Source organism: Diabrotica virgifera, chromosome 4, assembly GCF_917563875.1.
Source record: "Diabrotica virgifera virgifera chromosome 4, PGI_DIABVI_V3a".
Classification (NCBI taxonomy): domain Eukaryota; kingdom Metazoa; phylum Arthropoda; class Insecta; order Coleoptera; family Chrysomelidae; genus Diabrotica; species Diabrotica virgifera.
The window spans coordinates 41310974-41333067 of NC_065446.1; the positions used below are offsets into that span (position 1 = coordinate 41310974).

Sequence of the window (22094 nt, forward strand, 5' to 3'; positions counted from 1 at the left end):
AAGAGGTACTTATTCCACATTTTTTGACATACAACTAAAAATTTTATATTCACCATTGGCGTGCATACAGGTAATATGACCCGTATGCACGATAATGGTGAATATAAAATACATAATTGTATGTCACAAAATGCGCAATAAGTGCCTCTTAAGATCCATCAAATTTCATTTGCATATCTCAACCGGTTTTAGGGTAATAAATAAATCGTCAGTGTATAAGAAAAAATTCAACATCCTGTATCTCGGAAACGAAGCATTTGCAGACATGTGTTTATCAATCAAACGGTCATTATTTTTTCATGCAGAATTACCCCTTAAGATAATATTGATGAAGAACATGGCTAGTTGTCAAAGTATCTAACTTTTTCATTATCCAACATAAGTGAATGAGTCAAAAAGCAGACTGTTAAGAAAGGCTCAGGCTACAGTGAGTTTTTAATTTCAATATTTTTTAAATGCTAGAATATTCCACAGGGTGTTACGAGCTTTCAGGAAAAAACACAGTATTATTGTTACACCCCGTATACAATGACATTTACCTGTTCAGCAACACTATTACTACATCCATATTCTTAGAGAATAAGGCTATAAGATATTAGAAAAATCACTAAAATCGGACAACAGGTTTAGGAGATTCGAGACACTAAAAATGACCCATTTTTAAGGTGTCCCGATTTTTTTGGCCAGGAGTGTATTACCTTTGTCCTACTCTCCAAAGACAAAGTGGCGCCCATTTCGTCATTCTGTTTCTTCCATTTTTTTTGTTTATTAATCTCTAAACTAGCCTCCCAGCTACTTTTTCTATTTATTATCATCTATCGCTTATTTTATGCGCTAATAAAAAGTCAAAAAGAACCAATCCCACATCTCGTCCGATTATAAGTTACCGGCCGTCGTTACTAAAAATATGTAGCATAATTCCAACATGTGTTCTTTGTTATCCAACAGAACAACTACATAAAATATCTTCTAAATTTTACAAAATAGCGCCTTACATGGAAGGTTTAGTCTCGAAGTTACTAGTCCATTTAAAAAGGGTCAGGCTAGAGGACCACAATAGATATAAAAAAAAACTCGCAGTGGAATGGGCCAAAAGCCACCTCTTTGAATTTGTGACCTAACTCATTCAATTTTCTTGATCTAACTCGTTTCTGGTTTTCCATACAGGCAATTAACTTATTTTCTTGATTTTAATTCAGGTCTCGCTATAATAAAAGGATTTAAGGAAAATATCTATACTAAATTTCAATAAGAGATGCACAGCATGTAAACAACGATTTTAGTTGTTAAAGATGTTCAAAATTTATCTACTCGTTCCATAGTAACATTATATTATTAAAACCACTTTATCACTTTTCTTGATTATTAGTTTTTATTGTATAATATATCAATTATCGTAATCACTGAATACATAGATCTCGCATATTGCTGATGACGACATCGCTGTCAACTAATGTTTACATCTCCTGCATAGCTTATGTGAATAAACTTAGGTACTTACAATAAAACGACCAAATACTTAACAAGAATTAAATATATTTTGTAAAACTGCCGTCGCAAATATAAAATTGCACATCTTTTTACATACTAATCTCAATAAAAACTGAAAATGACCATTTGTCATGAATCGTAACCGCCCCTCGGCGATGCTACCGGAGAAGGCGGAGGCGGCAGTGGACTGAAGTAAGTCGACGAGCGCGAACTCGGCGAAGGCGGGCAACTTTCTTGATGGCACACTGATCTAGGAGTAGGCGGTGGAGGAAAGGGGCCTCCATCGTACCTACTTTTTGTCGGATAATTGTAGTCACTTTCGTCGTTGATATCTGTAGAGCAAGGTGTTGGCGGCGGGGGTTGGTTTATCGAACGGTAATGACGATAAGGACGGTACCGGGAGGGACTACTTGCTGTAAAAATAAGAACCAAATTTAGTTTATTTGGAAATATATAAATTATATTTTATACATAATGTTATACAGTACCTATGTCACTGTAAGTTGGAACCATAATGGAAAACTTTTTTATTATTAATTTTACGAAAAAAGTTATTCTACTTCTACATGGTCTAAAACCTATGATTCAACCATCGATATTGCGAAAAATAAAGAATTTTTTACTCTTGAGCGAAATTAATAATTTTTGACATACCTCGTATAAAATTTATAACCTTTGATACAAGATAAAGATGGTTGTATATTAGGTTTTAGATTTTATAGAGAATAACTTTTTTCGTAAAATTAATAATAAAAGACTTATCATAATTGAAATAACTGAAAATAATGTTGGTTATCCATAATTTAAGAAAAATGTTCAATTTTTTTTTAATTAAAAGGATGTAATTATATATTAGAATATAGTTCTTAATTCCAAACAACTTTTCATAATAACAATTTTCCATATTGTGAAAAATAAAGCTACTTTACTCTTGAGCGAAATTCATATTTTTTGACATACCTCGTATAATATTCATAAAATTTGATAGCCGATGGTTGAATCTTAGGTTTTAGACTATGCAGAGCATTTTATAGGGACTAACTTTTTTTCGTAAAATTAATAATAAAAAAGTTTTCCATATGGTTCCAACTTACATAGGACATACTGTATATAGTTTCAGAAAAAATTTAGCGTAGATATGCACTTTAAAAAGTGAGAGAAACATCACAAATTTCTTGTCGAAAATTTAATAGTGGAAGTAATTCAAGAGAAGAGGTTCAGCATTGTTGCCAAACTTATTGTTTTTATTTGGCCAGTCAAAATGTGAAAAAGACAATAAAATTTGGGCGAATTGATTTAAATGGTATCTTACTGTTTTTACTGGAAATAAGCCATATTTTCATTTTAAAATAAGTCTATTTTAACGTTTTGATTTCCATTTTGAAAATCGTTTTCAAAATACAAAACATTAATAAATAAAGCTCATCTTTGTAATTTGAGAACGACTTCCTAAGTGGAGATCGAAACGTCCAAATAAATTGTATTTAATTAATGTTTTGTATTTTGAAAAGAATTGCCGAAATGGAAATCAAAACATTAAAATAGACTTATTAAAGTTAAATTGTGGCTTATTGCCAATAAAAATAGTAAATTGCATTGAGATGCCACAAGAAAAAAGATTCAGAAAAATATTAAATGGCATCGCCGCATCAACATCGCCGTTGGGCTTTCAGGTAGACGGGGCCGCAGGCCCTATAGTTCTGTCGCAGTTTAATGCTTTGTTCTTTTTCTTCTTAGCCTTCTATCGTCCATGTTTGGACATAGGTCATCAGTCTCTATCCTGAGAAATATACTTCCAATTTGTTCCAGCTATTCTTTTTATGTCATCGACCCATCTCATCTCTTGTCTTCCTCTAGCTAGGTAGTTTACTTTCATAAGATTTCCAATGCTGTATTGTGGCGTTCCATCATTGGTATTTTTGTCTATTACCAGTGCGAACGATGGTCTTGAGTGTTCAAGTGTTACCGTAGGTTGTTGGGCCAAAACCAAATGCCCTGGCAGCGGTGAAGGGGCAAAGAGATAAGCTATTCGCTCTATAAGAGATAATAAACTTCGAAGTGTAATATAGTGTTACAGGGGTCAATAATCAGTTTATTTATTTATTAAACAGTAAAATAGAACATACAAAAATAGTCAAATTAGAACTTATAGAAATATTTGATATTTACAAAAAACAGTCAAATTAGTAGATTGTCCACCTGTTTACGAAATTTCGCTAAAGAAACCCCTGTTACATCTAGATTATAACAATTACCCAATCTCATGAGCCGTGGCAATGGAGCATGGTATCCGTAGTTGGTTATATGACTATTAGGGTTAAACAAAACATTGTTCTTTGTAACTCTTAAAGACACATCAAGTCAACTTCATCGATAATTTCTTTACACAGCGTCGCCTCTGCCAACGTATAGACCTGGGTTTCTCTAATTTATCGTTCTTAACTAATTTTCTATTCCCCAGGTTGACCTAATGGGCAGCAGTATTTACATTTGCCATTAGTACAACCGAACTTTTCAAATTGATGAAATCATGATATGCGAAAAATAAATTGCTGACTTATGAAAAATTGAATTGTAGAGGTCCAGATCAGAGCTGGGTGTAAATAGTGGGAAACGTATATATCCAGATATGGATGGAAAATGCAGAATAGATAATGATATTTATTTGGCTCATATTTTTTCATATATACAATTATCATATTGACTCGTATGACTTAGTATAAATATTTTATTCGAGCTGATACTTTTTTTAATAATGTGACGAATTACCGACCGTAAATAACAACTTCCGTCTCGACAGCGCGTCACGTAAGGAGACATCTGGAGGAATGACTCACCGTACAAGTGAGGAAACGACTTCTCGAGAATGATCGACGGTCAAGGCCACGGATTAACTAGTGACGGGCGATTCCGTTTTTCTGGAACGTTCAAGAACATGGTTGTTATTTTTTGTATTCGATATATATCTTTGTAAATAGAGTTAGTCTGTAAAATAAATTCGTCTGTACTGTTAGATAAATAAAATCGTATATAAATACGAACCGCTTGTTTCTTTGTAATTATAAGTTATTACAGTAAAAACTGCTACAATAATAAAAAAAATTATACTTTTGACTTATATTTTACCTCTTGTTGAAGCTGCAGTAGTGGCAGGACTAGGTGGGGGATTGAGCGTTTCACACGGATATCCCGTAACACTGGAACCGTTGGTATTAGAACTACTCGAAGTACCAGTAACATGGCGTCGATCAAATGAAGATGGACAACCACTATCGTTCAGCATCGACATTCTTACAATGTCCGGTATTCCTAAAAATGTACTTACTTTTAACATATCGTAATAGTTAATAGTTATTTTCCTAACAAGTGCAGAGAGTCATTCTTTTCCGCACGCGACTGCAGTTTGCCGAACGACGCGAAGCGGGAGTTCGGCAAGCAGTCGAGTGCGGAAAAGAGACTTTTTGCAAGAGTTAGGAACAATATTTTTTCTAAGAGTCTTTAAAAATCACCAAATCTTAATCAATGAATTTAATTAATATGAAAATACATACACAAATTAATTCTTTGACAAGGTTGTCAAAACCAAACTTTCAATATAATTAGTTAGCATGACGACGATCTTGGTTTCCATGACGATGAGTCAAAACGACTGTTATTGAATTATCAGTAGTAATTGCACAAGAGCTCTGAAATTATTGAATTTTTTCCGAGTGACACTGACAGTTTTAATTTCACGAGCCGAAGGCGAGTGAAATTATGTCAAAGTGTCACGAGTGCAAAAATTCTATATTAATTTCAGAGGTCGAGTGCAATTTGTTGCGATTATTTCATGAATAAAACTGTTCAAAACCAAAATTTTATTGTAATTTATTTATGTAAGTACCATTAAACACACAGTTTTTATAAAATTGAAAGTCATTACTTTTATAATTTTTAAAACATTAATTGTCATTAATGTCACTGAATGTATTTTTTCGTAGCAACGAAGGGCATCTGACGCAATATACTTAACGACGGGAGATTATCAAAAATTATCGATTTAATTCAGATTTCTGTAGCTTCCTATTGGTCAGAATCTCCTATGAATGAAATAATCGCGTTAATTTCATTAAAACAGGAACACAATAAGATATATTTGAAATAAATTAGTAAATAATAAACGTAATAGTTAGATAGATGAGACACTAATTTTAAATTTAAAACAATAATAGTCAATTGTTGAAACTATAGATTTCGGCTTGGGCAAAGAAGTCAACAGTAAAACTAGTAATTGCTCATGATAATGATCGTAGTGTATGCCATATTCTTCGTCTTATTCAGTACCTTCCGGTCCGGATGTTAGCGATCAAGGCAATAAAAAAATGGTTTTGTTGACCGTTCTTTGAATTGATATCTTTCTTCGTTGCGCATTACGTGGCCGAAGTACTCAAGCGCTTAAGTTATTTCTAAGTTATTTCACTAAGTCAATCACTTCTTTTGCTTTTCTCATAGGCTGTAGATCTTCGACCTAAGGCTTGGTGACATGATCGACATAAGATATCTTCTATATCCTCCTGTAGATCCACATCTCGAAGGATTCGATCTTCTTTTCAGTAGCTTTCATCAGTGTCCAAGCTTCGACACTGTATAGCAGTACATGAGTTTGCTACACATTTTTCTTCATTAATTAGGATGAGACTACTTCTTTGACTTTTCTATTTTTCATGTCTGTTTCTCTCTCGATGTCTCTGTTTTGATCAGCCTCTGTTCTCATCAAGAACATGGTATAAACAACTATCTTTATAAAGTTCTTCATTTAACATTCTTGCTGCCCTAAGTTATTATCAGGTTTTGAGGTTTTTTAGCAAATTCTCATAGCCTATAGAAAACAGCCAGAAAAAGTGTCGATTATAAGATGGAATGTGTTCAAAGATTATCAGAATCGGAAAGTCGACCATCCACCGGTTTGTATGTGAAGACAAGAGTGGAACCGTAAAGTAACTGATATCATTCTTAGGAAGGTTTAGAAAAGTAGTTACTATATACACTCAAGCGCACGAGTTAATAACCAATATTAATTGTCACTTAAAAATAAAAAAAACCCTTCACATGAAGTTTATCAACAAAATAAAACTGCATCAATGAAAACAATAAATCACAGATATAAATGTAATTCTCCTTTTAACCCCTTAGGCCCGCTTGCTCATTCGGAGTTCAACGCCATAACCGAGTTCAAGGCATGAAGTGCGTTGTACGGTGGTACGCACTTCATGCCTTGAACTCGGTAATGGAGCTGAACTTGAGTTAAACTCCGAATGAGCAAGCGGACCTTTAGGGTCGATTTCTCATACCTGCGGTAATCTATGGTTCAGTTGAACCAGGTTCACCGGTGATCTCCGATTTTATTTGGAATGCATTTTTCATTGCACGTTCATGTCAGTGCTCGTTCTACAGCTTTCGAGAAATGCCAATAGATGGCAAAAGGTAAAAAACTGTTGCCATTTTGAACTACCTTTTTTATACTGTTTTTGAATAAAGTTAAATTTAAGTATTTATAGTCAAATAGTCATTTTAATAATTATAAATATATATTATAAAAACAAAAATAATGTTATCGTTTATCGTTAGGCTTAATATAATAAAATAGGATATATTTATATTATGACAGCGTTTCGTGTTAATACAACGCATGCGTAGTCCATGAAATCATCTGAACTGAGTTCTGAAATCTTTGAACGGCCGAATTCCACCGTTCAAGTTTAAACTGTCATCGGTTGAACGTGAATTGAGAAAGACAATTTTGACTTTAAACTGACGTTTACTAGAAGTTCAGTTTAAACTGGAGTTGAACTCGATATGAGAAATTGGCCCTTAGGGCCAATTTCTCATATCGAGTTCAACTCCAGTTTAAACTGAACTTCTAGTAAACGTCAGTTTAAAGTCAAAATTGTCTTTCTCAATTCACGTTCAACCGATGGCAGTTTAAACTTGAACGATGCTTGAACGGTGGAATTCGGCCGTTCAAAGATTTCAGAACTCAGTTCAGATGATTCCATGGACTACGCATGCGTTGTATTAACACGAAACGCTGTCATAATATAAATATATCCTATTTTATTATATTAAGCCTAACGATAAACGATAACATTATTTTTGTTTTTATAATATTTATTTATAATTATTAAAATGACTATTTGACTATAAATACTTAAATTTAACTTTATTCAAAAACAGCATAAAAATGGTAGTTCAAAATGGTGACAGTTTTTTACCTTTTGCCATCTATTGGCATTTCTCGAAAGCTGTAGAACGAGCGCTGACATGAACGCGCAATGAGAAATGCATTTCAAACAAAACCACAGATCACGGGTGAACCTCGTTCAACTGAACCATAGATTAACGCAGGTATGAGAAATCGACCCTTAGTGTACACATTAACTTTGAAGTTCCGGTCAAAAAATGATCGAATTTTTTTTTAAGTGAAAATGTTGTGTTTATATATTATAATTAAATTGAAAAAATATTTACAGCGGCGTAGCACCATTACTTTACCTGGGGGTGAGGGGAGTTATTAAATTCCATTTTCTAACATAATACAATAATATACACATTATAATATCTTTAAAAATTACGGTGGTTTTTTTTGCATATAATAAGATTTATTGACAAAATAATCCTAAATACGAAATTTGTATAAAAAATTAAATTATAAAGTTATAAATAAAGAAAAAAACAGGATTTACTTCAAACTACTACAAATTAATACACTAACGCTTTGTATATTGTTCGTCCGCTATAACTTTTACCATGCGTCACGATTCATTTTCAAACAAATTAAGTCAAAATATAAAGTGAAACGTACGCCGATGTGTGTAGTATATAGTACAAGAATAAAAAACCGCTAAACGCCGTAAAAATGAGTGGCTCATACAATATTCCAGCTACAAAAGATCTAATATGAATATTACGTGGCGCGAAAATGTATTTTCATTTTGATGCAAAATAAAATTTTAGATTTATTTTAAAAGATTTTTCCATAATATTTGCTCAATTTGAAGTAAAACGCGCCACAAAAGAGTAACTTTGATATAGTTTGAATTTTGACACCCATTTCTGGCGCGTTTACTTAAAATTTAGCAAATATTATGGAAAAATCTTTTAAAATAAAACTAGAATTTTGTTTTGCATCAAAATGAAAATACATTTTCGCGCCACGTAATATTCATATCAGATCTTTTGTAGCTGGAATAGTGTATGCGCCACTCATTTTTACGGCGTTTAGCGGTTTTTTATTCTTGTATCAGGAGTTTTTCAAAGTTATTTATAAATTAAATGTATGAAGTTGAATGCAATGTTTCTCGATTAAGCTTTATAAATGGTCGCCTTTGTCGCATTATCTCCCAAATGATCTAGTGTCCATCGAATGACACTAGATTTCTTTTTTCTATTCGAAATAGATTGAAAAAAAAATATTGCGATGGCCGGTAAATGAACTCGGATTGCCCGTTGCCAGATCAAATTAAGCGTCGTAACCACTATAACTACATAAACCATTTCGGAAATAATCGTTAATTGGATTATACTTTTGCAGCTTAATAACTTCTAAACGGCTTAACCGATTTTGATCAGTAAACATGTGTTTGAAACGTATTGACAAGTAGTATCTGATGCATCTAAGGTCAAGTATGATAACTGAAGCTATTACAGGAATTACTGAGCTTCAAAAACCGTTTTTCCCATAGGAAATAGATTTGATCATACTTATGAGGTCTATAACTTAAAAATTCGAATTTTCCTGGATATGGGGTAACACCGTTACATTCGTCTAGAGTCCTTCTACAAACACTCAGTTATTGACACAATTCGTATTTTGAAATTTTGAGTAATTGTCGAAAAACCAAAATTTTTAGTTTTTCAGTTTTTCGGCTATACTGAGCCGTGTGTATGTCTGATCCTGACGGTTTAGACACCATTTAAAAGCTTAACTCAACACTATTGATTTGGTGTATTTGCTATTCTCCTGTCTCTTCTTGAACCGAAGATATATACCCCCAAAAAATATGCCGTTTTGTACCTACCAAGTCCTATAGCTGGTTTATGGGTGGTCAAAAGTCACAAACTACACCGGTTCTGAATCGGCCCTGACTCCCTCTTCAAACACAGAAAAAAAATTCAGATCGGTTTAACTTTTCCACACACATACATACATACATATCCACAAATATTTTCCCTTTTTTAAATAGAAATTGAGTCATATTTCTGGGCTCGGTAACTTTTGAATGGTATAATCGATGTTTAAAATTAGACATGCGTTGGAAAGGTAATGATCAGTACTATTAGAAGCCGCCAAGATCGCACTTAAATTGTCGAAGTTTTTTGGGAGTTTTGGGGACGAGAACGAAAAACAGATCCTAAATAGGAAGGGCCGTAAAATCCATACCCTTGGACCAAAATGTATGGTTGACATATGAGTGAATGAGTCTTTTCGTAAACTTTAAGATGGGAGTTGGCCCAATTTTCAATTCAGTCAGATTTAGAAAATCGAAAATTTCGTGTATATATAGTGTCGCGTGTAGGAGGGAGTGGGTGTGCGCCACTGGCGAGAACTGCCGTTATCTGGTAATACAGTATACAAAATGTATATACACATCGACGATCGTTTCACTTTATGTTTTGACCAAATTTGTTTGAAAATGAATCGTGACGCATGGGAAAAGTTATAGCGGACGAACAATAATAATAAAATTCTGACAATTCAACAAAATTCAACTCGTATCAATTGTCAATGGTTCCAACTGCAAGGTATTAGTTTAGATAAATAAATATCATTTTACAATGATTAACACCGGCTGGGCAATAAAAAAATGTATTTAGGAACTACTGTTTAAGTATTTATACGTTTCTACACAAATACCCACTTCGCAAGTGCTTAAAAAATTAAAGGATTAAAATTTAATGGTCGCTCGTGTCCCAGTCGAGCGTGTACAAAATTGCCAGTAAGGCGTGCTCGTGTCAGAGTCGAGCGTGTACATTAAGGGGTTAAAACGCACTATTTTAATGTCTTACCTTTACGATATTTCAAATTTCCAACGCCATTAGGATGCATTGGATTTAAAGATTCCATCTGATCGTTGACTTCTTCATCTCGTGGCATAAGTTTCTTCCGGAAAAATAAAAGGGAAACCACCACAAAAACAACCAAACAAGCTAAAAAAGATAATAATATGGTTTGAGTTGCCGGTTTTACTGATATTCTACAGTCTTTTTCGTCTGATCCATCTGCGCAGTTTTCGTTACCGTCGCAGACTAACGAGGAGGGAAGGCACACTTCGGTTTGAGGACACTAAAATAAATAATTGCATGGATTAAAATGAAGTAAAATGTATGACGCAATTATAAATACCTGAAAACCATTCTCGCAGCAATTCTTCTCATCCGATCTATCGCTACAATGTGGAAAATTATCACAGTAATTCTTTTTATCAATGCACTGTCCATTTAAACAACGAAATTGATCAGGCAAACATTTCGGACAGTCTGCTTCGTCTGACCCATCTCCACAATCTTTCTGGCGGTCACATTTCCACGCAATAGGGATACATTCGGTTTTATCCTAAAAATACAAATTATATCTTATTTTAAAACATTTCAAAGCTTTTGTTATTTTCATTATAATATTATACAGGGTGTCCCAAAAGTAGTGGAACGGTCGAATATTTCGCGAACTTAACATCGGATCGAAAAACTGAAAAATACGTGTTCAATCATTTTCAAAACTCTATCCAATGACACCAAACACCAACCCCCACTACACCCCTTGGAGGTGGGGTGGAGGGTAACTTTAAAATCTCAAATGGAAACCCCTAGTTTTTCTTGCAGATTTGGATTCGTTACGAAAAAGTAAGCAACTTTTATTCAAGACATTTTTTCGAACTGTGGATAGATGGCGCTATAATTGAGAAAAACGATTTATCCTGATACCATAGGTAAATTATAGAAACTGTCTAATATCTCGAGAAATACACTTCCAAATGAGAAATCAAAAACAAAGTTTTTAATACTTTTCGAAAACCTATCGAGTAACACTAAACATGACCGTCCAACCCACCCCCTGGAGGTGGGGTGGGGGATAACTTTAAAATCTTAAATAGCAACCCCCACTTTTTATTACAGATTCGGATTAGTCATGAAAAATTAAGCAACATTTATTCGAAACATTTTTTAGAATTGTTGATAGATGGCGCTTTAATTGGAAAAATACGATCTATTAGCGCCATCTATCAGCAATTTTAAAAAATGTTTCGAATAAATGTTGCTTCATTTTTCATGACGAATTCGAATCTGCAATAAAAAGTGGGGGTTGCTATTTAAGATTTTAAATTTACTCCCCACCCCGTCTCCAGGGGGTGGGTTGTAGGGTCATTTTTGGTGTTTATCGATAGGTTTTCGAAAAATATTATAAACCTGTTTTTTGGATTCTCATTTGGAAGTGTATTTCTCGAGATATTGACCGTTTCTATAATTTACCTATGGTATCAGGATAAATCGTTTTTCCCAACTATAGCGCGTCTATCCACAGTTCGAAAAAATGTCTTGAATAAAAGTTGCTTACTTTTACGTAACGAATCCAAATCTGCAAGAAAAACTAGGGGTTTCCATTTGAGATTTTAAAGTTACCCCCACCCCACCTCCAGGGGGTGTAGTGGGGGTTGATGTTTGGTGTCATTGGATAGATTTTTGAAAATGATTGAACACGTATTTTTCAGTTTCTCGATCCGATGTTTAGTTCGCGAAATATTCGACCGTTCCACTACTTTTGGGACACCCTATATATTTCTCATATTAAAAACCTAACAGTCAATAAAGTCCATTGAATCATGGTTTTTCTCCGAATTTTAAGGAACCGCTTAGATTCATCAACCGCAATGAAAATTAGTTTCATATTCGTCAAATTCCAAATCAAATATTTCAACGTGAAATAACCAAAAAATGAAGCACTTTTTGGGGAAAACTCATTGCAAGTTTTATTTTTACTTAAAAAAAGCTGTATTTTTGGTTTTTAAAAAAATTTCTAGCATCAAAAGTAAACAAGTTACGTTCAAAATACAGTTGGTCCCTTTTTTGGTAAAAAAAAATCGGGAAATCATCCCCTAATTAGCATCTCAAATGAAATTAATCATTATACAGTTGAACCCGCTATTAGAATACCGGTTATAGGAATATCTCGGTTTAAGAAATAGAAATTTGAGGTGCCGAAAAAAAAATGATCGGTTATTAGAATAGGGATTTTCATTCACAGTCAGTTTCGAGCTTCTGTCATGTGTCACATAATATTAATATATCTACGTCGTACGTTATTGGTATATACCAATGATACAAACGAAAGACGTATGACGTAGATATATTAATATTATGTGACACATGACAGAAGCTCCCAACAAATGACAATCGATGAAAAGCCCTATATCCCGGTTATAGGAATACTTTTGCTTAGTACGAAGGCTATTCCAATAAGCGGGTTCGACTGTAGCTGTAGCTTCACAAGTTGCTTTACTTACATGAAAAAAAAGCTTTTTCTTCAAAATAACTTAAAAATTATTAGTGATACTAAAAATCTCAAACAGAAAAAATGTACGTTTTGCTTTTCTCAATATTTTGGATTTTTTTGTTCTTCTGTAAGACAAAAATTGGTTAAGATATGGCTGTTTAAAATTTGCATACACTAGTAATTATTGACTCGTTCAACCCCTTTCAACTACAGCCCTTTCAAAAATAAGCACTTTCAACCGATGAAATTTACAGATCATATAAACAATACATACACGAGTAAGCAACTTGTGGAGCGATAACGATTAATTTCATTTAGAATGCTAATTTGGTGGTGATTTTCACGATTTTTTACCAATAAAAAGGGACCAACTTTATTTTGAGCGTAACTTGCTTACTTTTGATGCTAGAAACTTTTTAAAAAACAGAAAGAAAGCTTTTTTTAAACACCTAAAAAGTGTTTTTTTTTTATTGAAAAATGAATATATATTCACTCGCAAATAACTCGAAAAGTATTAACTTAGTGAAAAACCGCTATAGAACAAAAGTTGCTTAGAATTAGTCAGTTTATCCATTTCCGGACTTAATTTTGAAGGCATAGTTTTTCACCCCCGAAAAGGGGCGAAACTCACCCCCAGTATAAAAGCACACATCCGCACAATATCACTTTTTTTCTTTGACAAGTTAGCTATGTGTATGCCATTTGTCATGTGAATCCAAGCGTTTCTTTAAAATTTAGAGGTTTTGCAATATTTTACTGTTAGTGAATGGACTAATAGTGTAGTAGTAGAAAAAACGAGTACTAGGAGCCATATTTGCACCACAATCATTTGCGAGAAAAATGTTTATGTGAAGAAGATACTATGGACACAAATGACAAAGAGTAAAGAATAGCGCACCCTGAAAACGGCAAAGCTGAGGAAGAAGAAGAACGAGACTCAATTAAGAAATTAAATGAAAGTTATTCTAAAGAACGACGAATCAAGTTTAAGCACCTTGATTCCGCTTCTGATTCTTTCAATGTGACACCTTTATGTCATACTAAGGCAAATGGATCTAGTATCAACCAGGAACGGAGGATTAATAGTGGAGAGAACAAGGCAGATAAAGGAACACAAAGAGAACAAAAAAGGCCGCTAGGAAAAAAAGGAAAATATATGCAACAACAACTATATTTTGGAAAAGAAATGGAGTCAGTGTGGACTCTTGAGGCAGTGTGGAGTTATTACACGGGGAATACTCCTAGACACTTCAGTTTCTTATTTTATTGTAGTTATAGACAAACTAAACTGATTTCAAGTTATATTTTACTTTTTCTAAAAGTACATGACGCCTCTTTTAGGGTTTTTACAATTAGATTGATATAATGGCGATGTGACATAAACTGTGGCGTATTCAATATATTTTTACAAACACTTAACACCGTGATTTTATTAGGTTATGAGTTTCTCGAGGTAATGCTCTCGAGTTTTTTTTAGTATTAACGATTTTTTACTTTTTGGTATCACTCAGAAGTCAGACCAACGAATTTTTTTGCAGAAAAAGGGTGAAAACCAACATATTTATTATTATTAAACAAAAAATAAGCATAAAAAAAAAGAATGTGTGTACTTTGTACGCACGTAAGAAGTTATACTTCTATTATATAATTTCAACGAAATAAATATACTAAACACTTTATTTGTATTTTATTTAAATATTAAACTAATATTAATACTTACCTACCACTTTCAAAAATTGTTTATTAACCCTTAACTACAGAGATCCGGTATTTTTTACCGGCGGGCATTCCCAAAATGTGGATTTCATGGTAACCTCACGACTTACAAGTTCATGTGTCTATGTACCTCTCGGGTAGTTTGCATAACAATGCTAGTCAAAGCGTGTAGTGTGTATTGTCAATATTTTCTTTTCTAGCACACATCAAAAATCTTAACCGGTAAAAATTACCGGATGTCTGTTTTAAGTAAGTATTTTTATATAAGTACTATATTTGTAAATCTGAAATGTTCATATTATTTTTTTATGTTTTTAGGAAAAAAGTAAAAAATGGACTGCGGAAGTCATCCTGGACCTTCAATGAAGATTAAATTTGACAATAAAAATTTTGAGGCCACTTTGCAAAAATGGAATTGCCATTTAATTCTGTGATAATTTTACCCCTTGCAGATTTTTTCTCATGGATGTAAAAATTTTTGTAAATGCTATTTTATGTTTCCTTTGTGATTCTACGTTACGTTTATTTGTTAAAAAAAAGTCTAAATTTTTATTCATAGCATTTATGGCCGTTTATTTCAATAGACCAAAAATGTTACCAAAATTCTGGTTTAATAGATTATTCTACAAAAATCTTGTATTATATTATTAAAATCACTTATTTTACCATTTTTCCCATATCTGAGACTCCAGAAAAACTCATAATGCAATTTTTTTTGTTTTTTATTATTAACTTTATATTTTGACCCTATTTTATAATGACCGGTAAAAAATACCGGGGATCTGTAATTACGTGCTAATATTGGGATGTCTGTAGTTAAGGGTTAAAACCATACCAAAAATTAAAAAAAAAATATGAATCGTCCGGATTCGAACCCGGGACCTGTGGTCGAATGCTCTACCAACGAAGGCATCATTGATCTGTTTACGTGACATCTCGGACATAATTACAAATCACGGTAACAAATAGATAAAGTGAAGTATAAAGATGTTATAATAAATACTTATTATCTTACTCCCGAGGAAGACAAATCCAAAGACACAAAAATTATAATAAACAATATATTTACTAAAAACACCAACATATTCTTTTTCTATACCTTATTTGCGCTGATACATACATAACTTGAAAGATCAGCAACGAACTCCATACTGTCTGTGTGCGCATGCGCCCAGAAAAATAAAAATTCACTCTCAATCGCGCCTAAAGAAGTATAACTTCAAAAATATCTTGACAGCGCACCTTACAAAATTTCTTAAGACAATATATACAAAATTCCCGGCGGATCGGTCAAGTCGTCTTTGAGTTACAGTGAAAAAAAAAAAACAGATTTGAGAAAAACGCGTTTAAAGTTTTGTCAACTTTTATTTTCAATTTAATTTTTGTCTGTCAATTCGTAAAGTAATGCGCACCGGAATATGTTTTTGAATCGCGGAGTAATTTACAAAAAATAATGAGAACAGCTGTTGAACGTTTCCCACTACGCTCAAGCGCGCTGACGTGAATCTGCTGTAAAGTGAGTCCAAGGTAGGAAGGTAGGGAAATAGTGTTGAATATCCCTACCTTCTACTCGCTCTGCAGCAGGTTCGCGCCAGCTTGCTTTAACGTAGTGGCCAACGGTCAACAGCTGTTCCCATTCTCTTTTGTAAATTACTCCGCAATTCAAAAACATATTCCGGTGTGTATCACTTTACGATTTGACAGACAAAAAAGAAATTGAAAATAAAATTTGACAATACAATAGTTTTCTCAAAACTGCTTTTTTCAAAAGCGATAGACATTGTAACCCAAAAACTACTTAACCGATCCACCTTGAATTTTGTATTTTTGTATATTTATTGTTTTATGCTTATTTTTTGTTTAACAATAATAAATGTCATACCTTATGACACTCACTATATATAATAAATGTCATACCTTACTCGATTTTAGAGTACAAAATGACCACGTTTCATATAAGTAATCTGTGACACATTATTGGAGTGTTCTCCTAGCGGCGCCGCTTGATACTGTGTACCTCGGTTAACAGATTACTTGAATCGTTGTCGAAATTATTTTTCACTCATTTAATAATAAATGTGTTGATTTTCACCCTTTTTTGCAAAAAATCGTTGTTTTGACCTCTGCGCGATACCCAAAAATCAAAAATCGTTAAAACTAAAAAACTCGACAGCGTTACCTCGAGAAACACATAATATCTAATAAAATCTTTTTGAATTTTTTGTTTAACATGATTCAATGATGAGGTCTGATTTCAACCACAAAAACCATTGTTTTTTGAGGTGTCTTCAAAAATTTGCCACCGCGCGCCGTTGGCTTATTTTTCAAAGTTTTTCCTTGAATTTTTTTTTAATATTCTATGAATTGCACTGAATATGTTTATTTAATTCAAAAATAAAATAATTTTACCATATTTTAAAAATTCACAAAAATGTGCTTGACATGTTGATTTCAAACCCTACGCCCCCCTTAACCTTCGTCGGACGGCATAGGTACAATTGTAACTTTTGAGTTTTCAAATTGTGATAACTTTTTTTTTTCAAAGAGGTAGAGACTTGAAATTTTGTGACATCTCTACATTTATGCAGTAGCTTATGTGAGCCAAATTTAATAAAAAATCTTTACTCAGTTCCAAGAAGGAGGCTTAAATATTTCCTACCCCCATAAACGACGGCATAGGTACATTTGTACCTTGTACATTTTTAAATAAATAATTTAAAGAAACAATATATTTTGTATTTAATTGATAGCTTATTTGAATCAAAATACAAAAATGAATGTTATTGTCCTTTTCATGAGCATTTTTCAGTGCGTAACAAATGATAGGAAAAAGAGTAAGTCCGTGATAATACACATTTATGACATTTATTCTAACATGACATTTTAGTTAAATCTGACAGTTGTCACATTTTATTTTCAATTTGGAATAAAAACAAATAAAATGTGTTTCTTGCATTTATAAAATGGTATTTTCTTTGATTTGTACAGTCTTATAAATTATACAGATTATATTTGTAATATTATTATCTAATTAAAAAAAAATATCTTTTTTATTATGGCGCCATCTATCGACAACTAGAATAACTAACTTACTGTCTGTAATCTCGGACGTGCCTTTTTTTCTGTCACATACAATTTAATGCGTTAGAAAGAAATCGAAAACCTGCGACGCACTGAAAGATGATCATGAGAAAAAGATTAGTGTGGATTTTCGCACCACATACATATCGTTTTAGACAAAGAATGCTCGTCACACACAGGTAGAAAACATACTATACAAGTATTTCTCGTTTTACGTTGTTTTTCCGTTCGTGTCGACAAACACGACAACTTCCGGTTACTGGAGTACTGTGAGATACTTGAGAAGGAGTCTTCTTCTTTTTCTTCAAACTGTGTTCGTCCACTGCTGGACATAGGCCTCTTCCATTGCTTCTATCGATTTCTACTCTTGGCAATTCTCATCCACTGCTTCCCGCGAATTGTTTGATATCATCTGCCCACGTCTTCTGCGGTCTGCCCACAGGAGGAGCATCTACAGCAAATACATACTCTGTTTAGATCAAGGACCATTTCTACAGCATTACGAAAAAAATGACTCTCATCATCATCCGGTTTTAACTTTGATATTGAAATGAAGGCAACCAGATATCTTTAGAATGATCCTTCAAAAATTTTCTGCATTAGTCCTTTGTTTTTTGTAATGGATTATGCTTTTGATGTATAATGTAGTCAGTAACGTTAATTATATTATAAAAAAAGGCAAAGGGCCAACGCAATGTTCGACATAAAATGCTGACGGTCAAATACTTACCCAGCATTTTATCCACGTTATCAAACCCGGTTTGATTTTATTGTAGTATTGAATTATTCCGGATTTGACACTTCACTGTCTTCTACTTGTTCTGTCATATGCATGGGCCAGAGTAACGCTACTGCTTTGTTCTTTGGCACATATAAGAGCATACAGTAGCATCATGATTGTATACAAAATTTGTGGAAAAACCAGCTCTTTCCTTGTTTGCTTGCACATTTTTGGGTTGAAATGTCTTATTTTTTCTAATTGTGCCTACTAGCCCTACTAACGTCATGTGCCATGCATTCAAAATTCAAATTTAACGAATTCAAAACTGGTAAAAAAAGAATGTGTGTGTACTTTGTACGCACGTAAGAAGTTATACTTCTATTATAATATAATTTCAACGAAATAAATATACCTACTTAACAGTTACAATACAAAAAATTAACAATAATGACCAAAAATGAACCAAAACTTAACAATGCAAAATATTAAAAAAAAAAAAAAGAAAAAAATATGAATCGTCCGGGATTTGAACCCGCAATCTCGCGATTTTTTTATCTCTGGTCCAATGCTCTACCAACAAGGCCATCAAGCCGCATGCTACTTACTTTTCAGATATACATAATTATACATCACGGTGACAAGTGAAATATAAAAATAGATGTTTTATTATTTTACGCCCAAGGAAGACAAATCCAAAGACACAAAATTATAATAAAAAACCTTTTAAACCACCTTTTTCAAATTACGCAAGTTGTATTATTAATATTAATGTTAATAAATGAAATATAAATATTTTGACGTTTCACAATTTGACAATTCACTTTTAACTGCAGTGCCTTAAAATTTTTAAAGCACTAGTGCCTTAAAGTAGCATTTTTAACGCTCCTATGGAGTCCTAAAACTTGCATTTTTAACACGTTTGTAGAAAAATATATTTAAAAACACTAATATATTCTTTCCACACCTTTTCTGGACTGATACATACATAAATTAAAACATTTTGAAGTATAACTTCAAAAATATAATATGAAAACTATTTAAAAAGGCAGTATAACTATTAACTAACCTTTGTTGTTTCTCTTCCCACAAATTTTAAAACGCAACAACCATACATAACCAATCCGTCAACCGTCCAAACCACAGCTGCGCTACAGCTGCCATATTGGATAATTTTTGACATGTCATTTGAACATCCAATCAGAACAAAGTTATAATGCGCATGCGCCGGGATCGTAGGTTTTAACATATAAAAATTCATCCTCATATCGCGCGTAAAGAAGTATAACTTCGAAAAGTTATTTGTGGTAACATTCTGCCAATAACCTTTATAAGATGTGACCAGATCCAAAATTGTTTGTTCGCCAACGTAAACTTGTCGGGAACCATATGCTGTTTTTCCAATATAAAGTTGATCTTGTTCGAGATAAGCGTTTGATGCATCACAAGCCAAAAATACTTGATCCCATATTTAGCGAGTTTGGAACGTATTGTCTAAAATTTGTACGGCCTCTAAATGGAAACAATAATTATTGTTCGTAAGTGGTTATAGATTAGGATCGTTTGGAGCGTTGTTGCAAATTTTTATTCAGCATTATTGTCTAGATATCTCGTATGAGTGCAGCTTTATCGTTTTTTTTTGCGTTCTTCGCGGGTATTTTCGTTATTAAATCATATAAATCTTAGGATGGTCTTGAAAGGATTATAAGACATTGCTGCACGAATTAGTGGCATATACCCCATAATCCACACCTTTTTGTCGCCATTTCGGTAGACTAGATGTATAGTCACTATTATTCAAGATAATTTTTAGGTATACACGTATTGACAAACACCAAACAACTAAATGGGGATGAGATCTACGTTTCCAATTAAAATACAATACAATGCTACTCTTCGTAGAATTTGTTGACGATCACTATTTTCAAGTTTATTGTTGTAGTAATTTCAATAAGTTACGATAGATAAGAGCGATCACTCCATAGCGGCTTCTAATCTTTTTTTATAAATCCGTTCAAGAACAAAATACCGAATATTATTATTTATTTACTGCAATATTCAACAAGTTTTTACCAGTTATGCTAGTAATAAATCATATCGTCTTAAAATTAACATATATTTCCCTTTAGATTAATGAATTTTTAAGAAAATATATAACATGTACAATTGTACCTATGCCGTCTGTTAACGGTGTAAAATTATGCCGCTCGACAAGGGTTAAGGATAGCTATGACAAGATTTTGATAGACAACTCATGCAAGTAATATTTGTCTATGTATGAAATTTAATAAAAACATGTTTCTCCGGAGAGCAGATGGGTGAAGTCGGATTAATTTAGGCTATTACAGAAAACACAAAAGTAAAATCTCACCTTTTCTGGTATATTGCACGTAAATCGATCATCACCACAATGAGGAGGCACTAAACACGTCCTTCTATCATCGTTCAGGATCTTTCCATGAGGACAAGCGCAGATCAAGGACGAGCTATTGTGTATACAAAAATGCGAACACTTATGTGATGCGCGAGAGCAGAGATTTTCCGTGTAATGTTTCACTGAGATCAAATCGAGTATATGCGATGCTTGAATCGGTAAGGTTGATCGAGACTTTCCTGAGAGTATTTCTATTCTTTGGAGCTGATCCAACTCTTTGTCTATCCAATAGAGGAAGCCCAGATGTACAGTCAGCTGAGTGATAATGGAGTTGCTTTCATTTAAAACTACGTGTCTAAAAGAAAAAAAATACATATACAGGGTGTTTGGTAAAGAATGGGCCATAGCTTAACCTTAGATCCCTGAGCTTAAAATAGGTCGATTTAAGCTAACTTACCTTAGTACGAAAGTTGATAATAACCGAAAGACTAATCTGTCGAAAGATAAATCAACAATATCGAAATGAAAGTACAGTAGGGCGTCGATAATCCAAACTAATTGGTACAGGGGTAGTTCGGATTATCGAACATATATGTTCAAAATATACATACAAAGCTCATAAACATTGTACATATTATGTACATGTTACAGTTCAAGTTGATTCTCAATTAGAGTTGACTCCAACTAGTCGGAGTCAACTCCAACTGAAACGAGCAGTAAAAGTTGATTTTAAAAATTTAAATCAACTTTTACTAGTTGGAGTTGACTCTTCCTGGATCGATTCAGTAAATGTTGATTATACGAGAATCTCAAGTGCATTTTTGATGAGTGTGCGTTTCTTTGTTTTGACCGTTTCAACTACTTATTAGTATAGTCTGTAACGTCGCCCCCGTTAGGTAAATTATTCTGATTTGATTTTTTGCACAAACTTACTCGAAAGAAATACATCCGTATAACAATCCTTATACAAAAATACACAGGGTGTCACGCGGTACCGCGGTCGAAAAATTGTTTAATAGTTATTTATGTACCAAGTCAGTAAAGTGGCTCTTTATCGAACGAGTCTGATATTACGAGCAGAGGAAGCGAAGCGAGTAACAGACGCGTTCGATAAAGAGTATTGAGGTGGTGCGTACAAAATTGTATCGTCAGTCATAAAAAACATTAATACTTACTTACAACTTTGA

The 22094-nt window shown here is 33.3% G+C and overlaps 1 protein-coding gene across 1 annotated transcript in view; it reads right to left on the reverse strand.

The window, feature by feature from the left end:
* Positions 1 to 1516: 1516 nt before the first annotated feature.
* LOC114325502 (low-density lipoprotein receptor-related protein 6) overlaps positions 1517 to 22094 on the reverse strand; it is a 114518-nt gene continuing 93940 nt past the window's right edge. Inside the window, exons 14-18 of the mRNA XM_028273560.2 lie at positions 20905 to 21262; positions 10874 to 11083; positions 10537 to 10813; positions 4618 to 4800; positions 1517 to 1904 (exon numbers count right to left, since the gene is read on the reverse strand). Of these exons, the coding sequence (XP_028129361.1) occupies positions 1621 to 1904; positions 4618 to 4800; positions 10537 to 10813; positions 10874 to 11083; positions 20905 to 21262 (1312 nt within the window). The 3' untranslated portion in view covers positions 1517 to 1620. The remainder of the gene's footprint in view (positions 1905 to 4617; positions 4801 to 10536; positions 10814 to 10873; positions 11084 to 20904; positions 21263 to 22094) is intronic.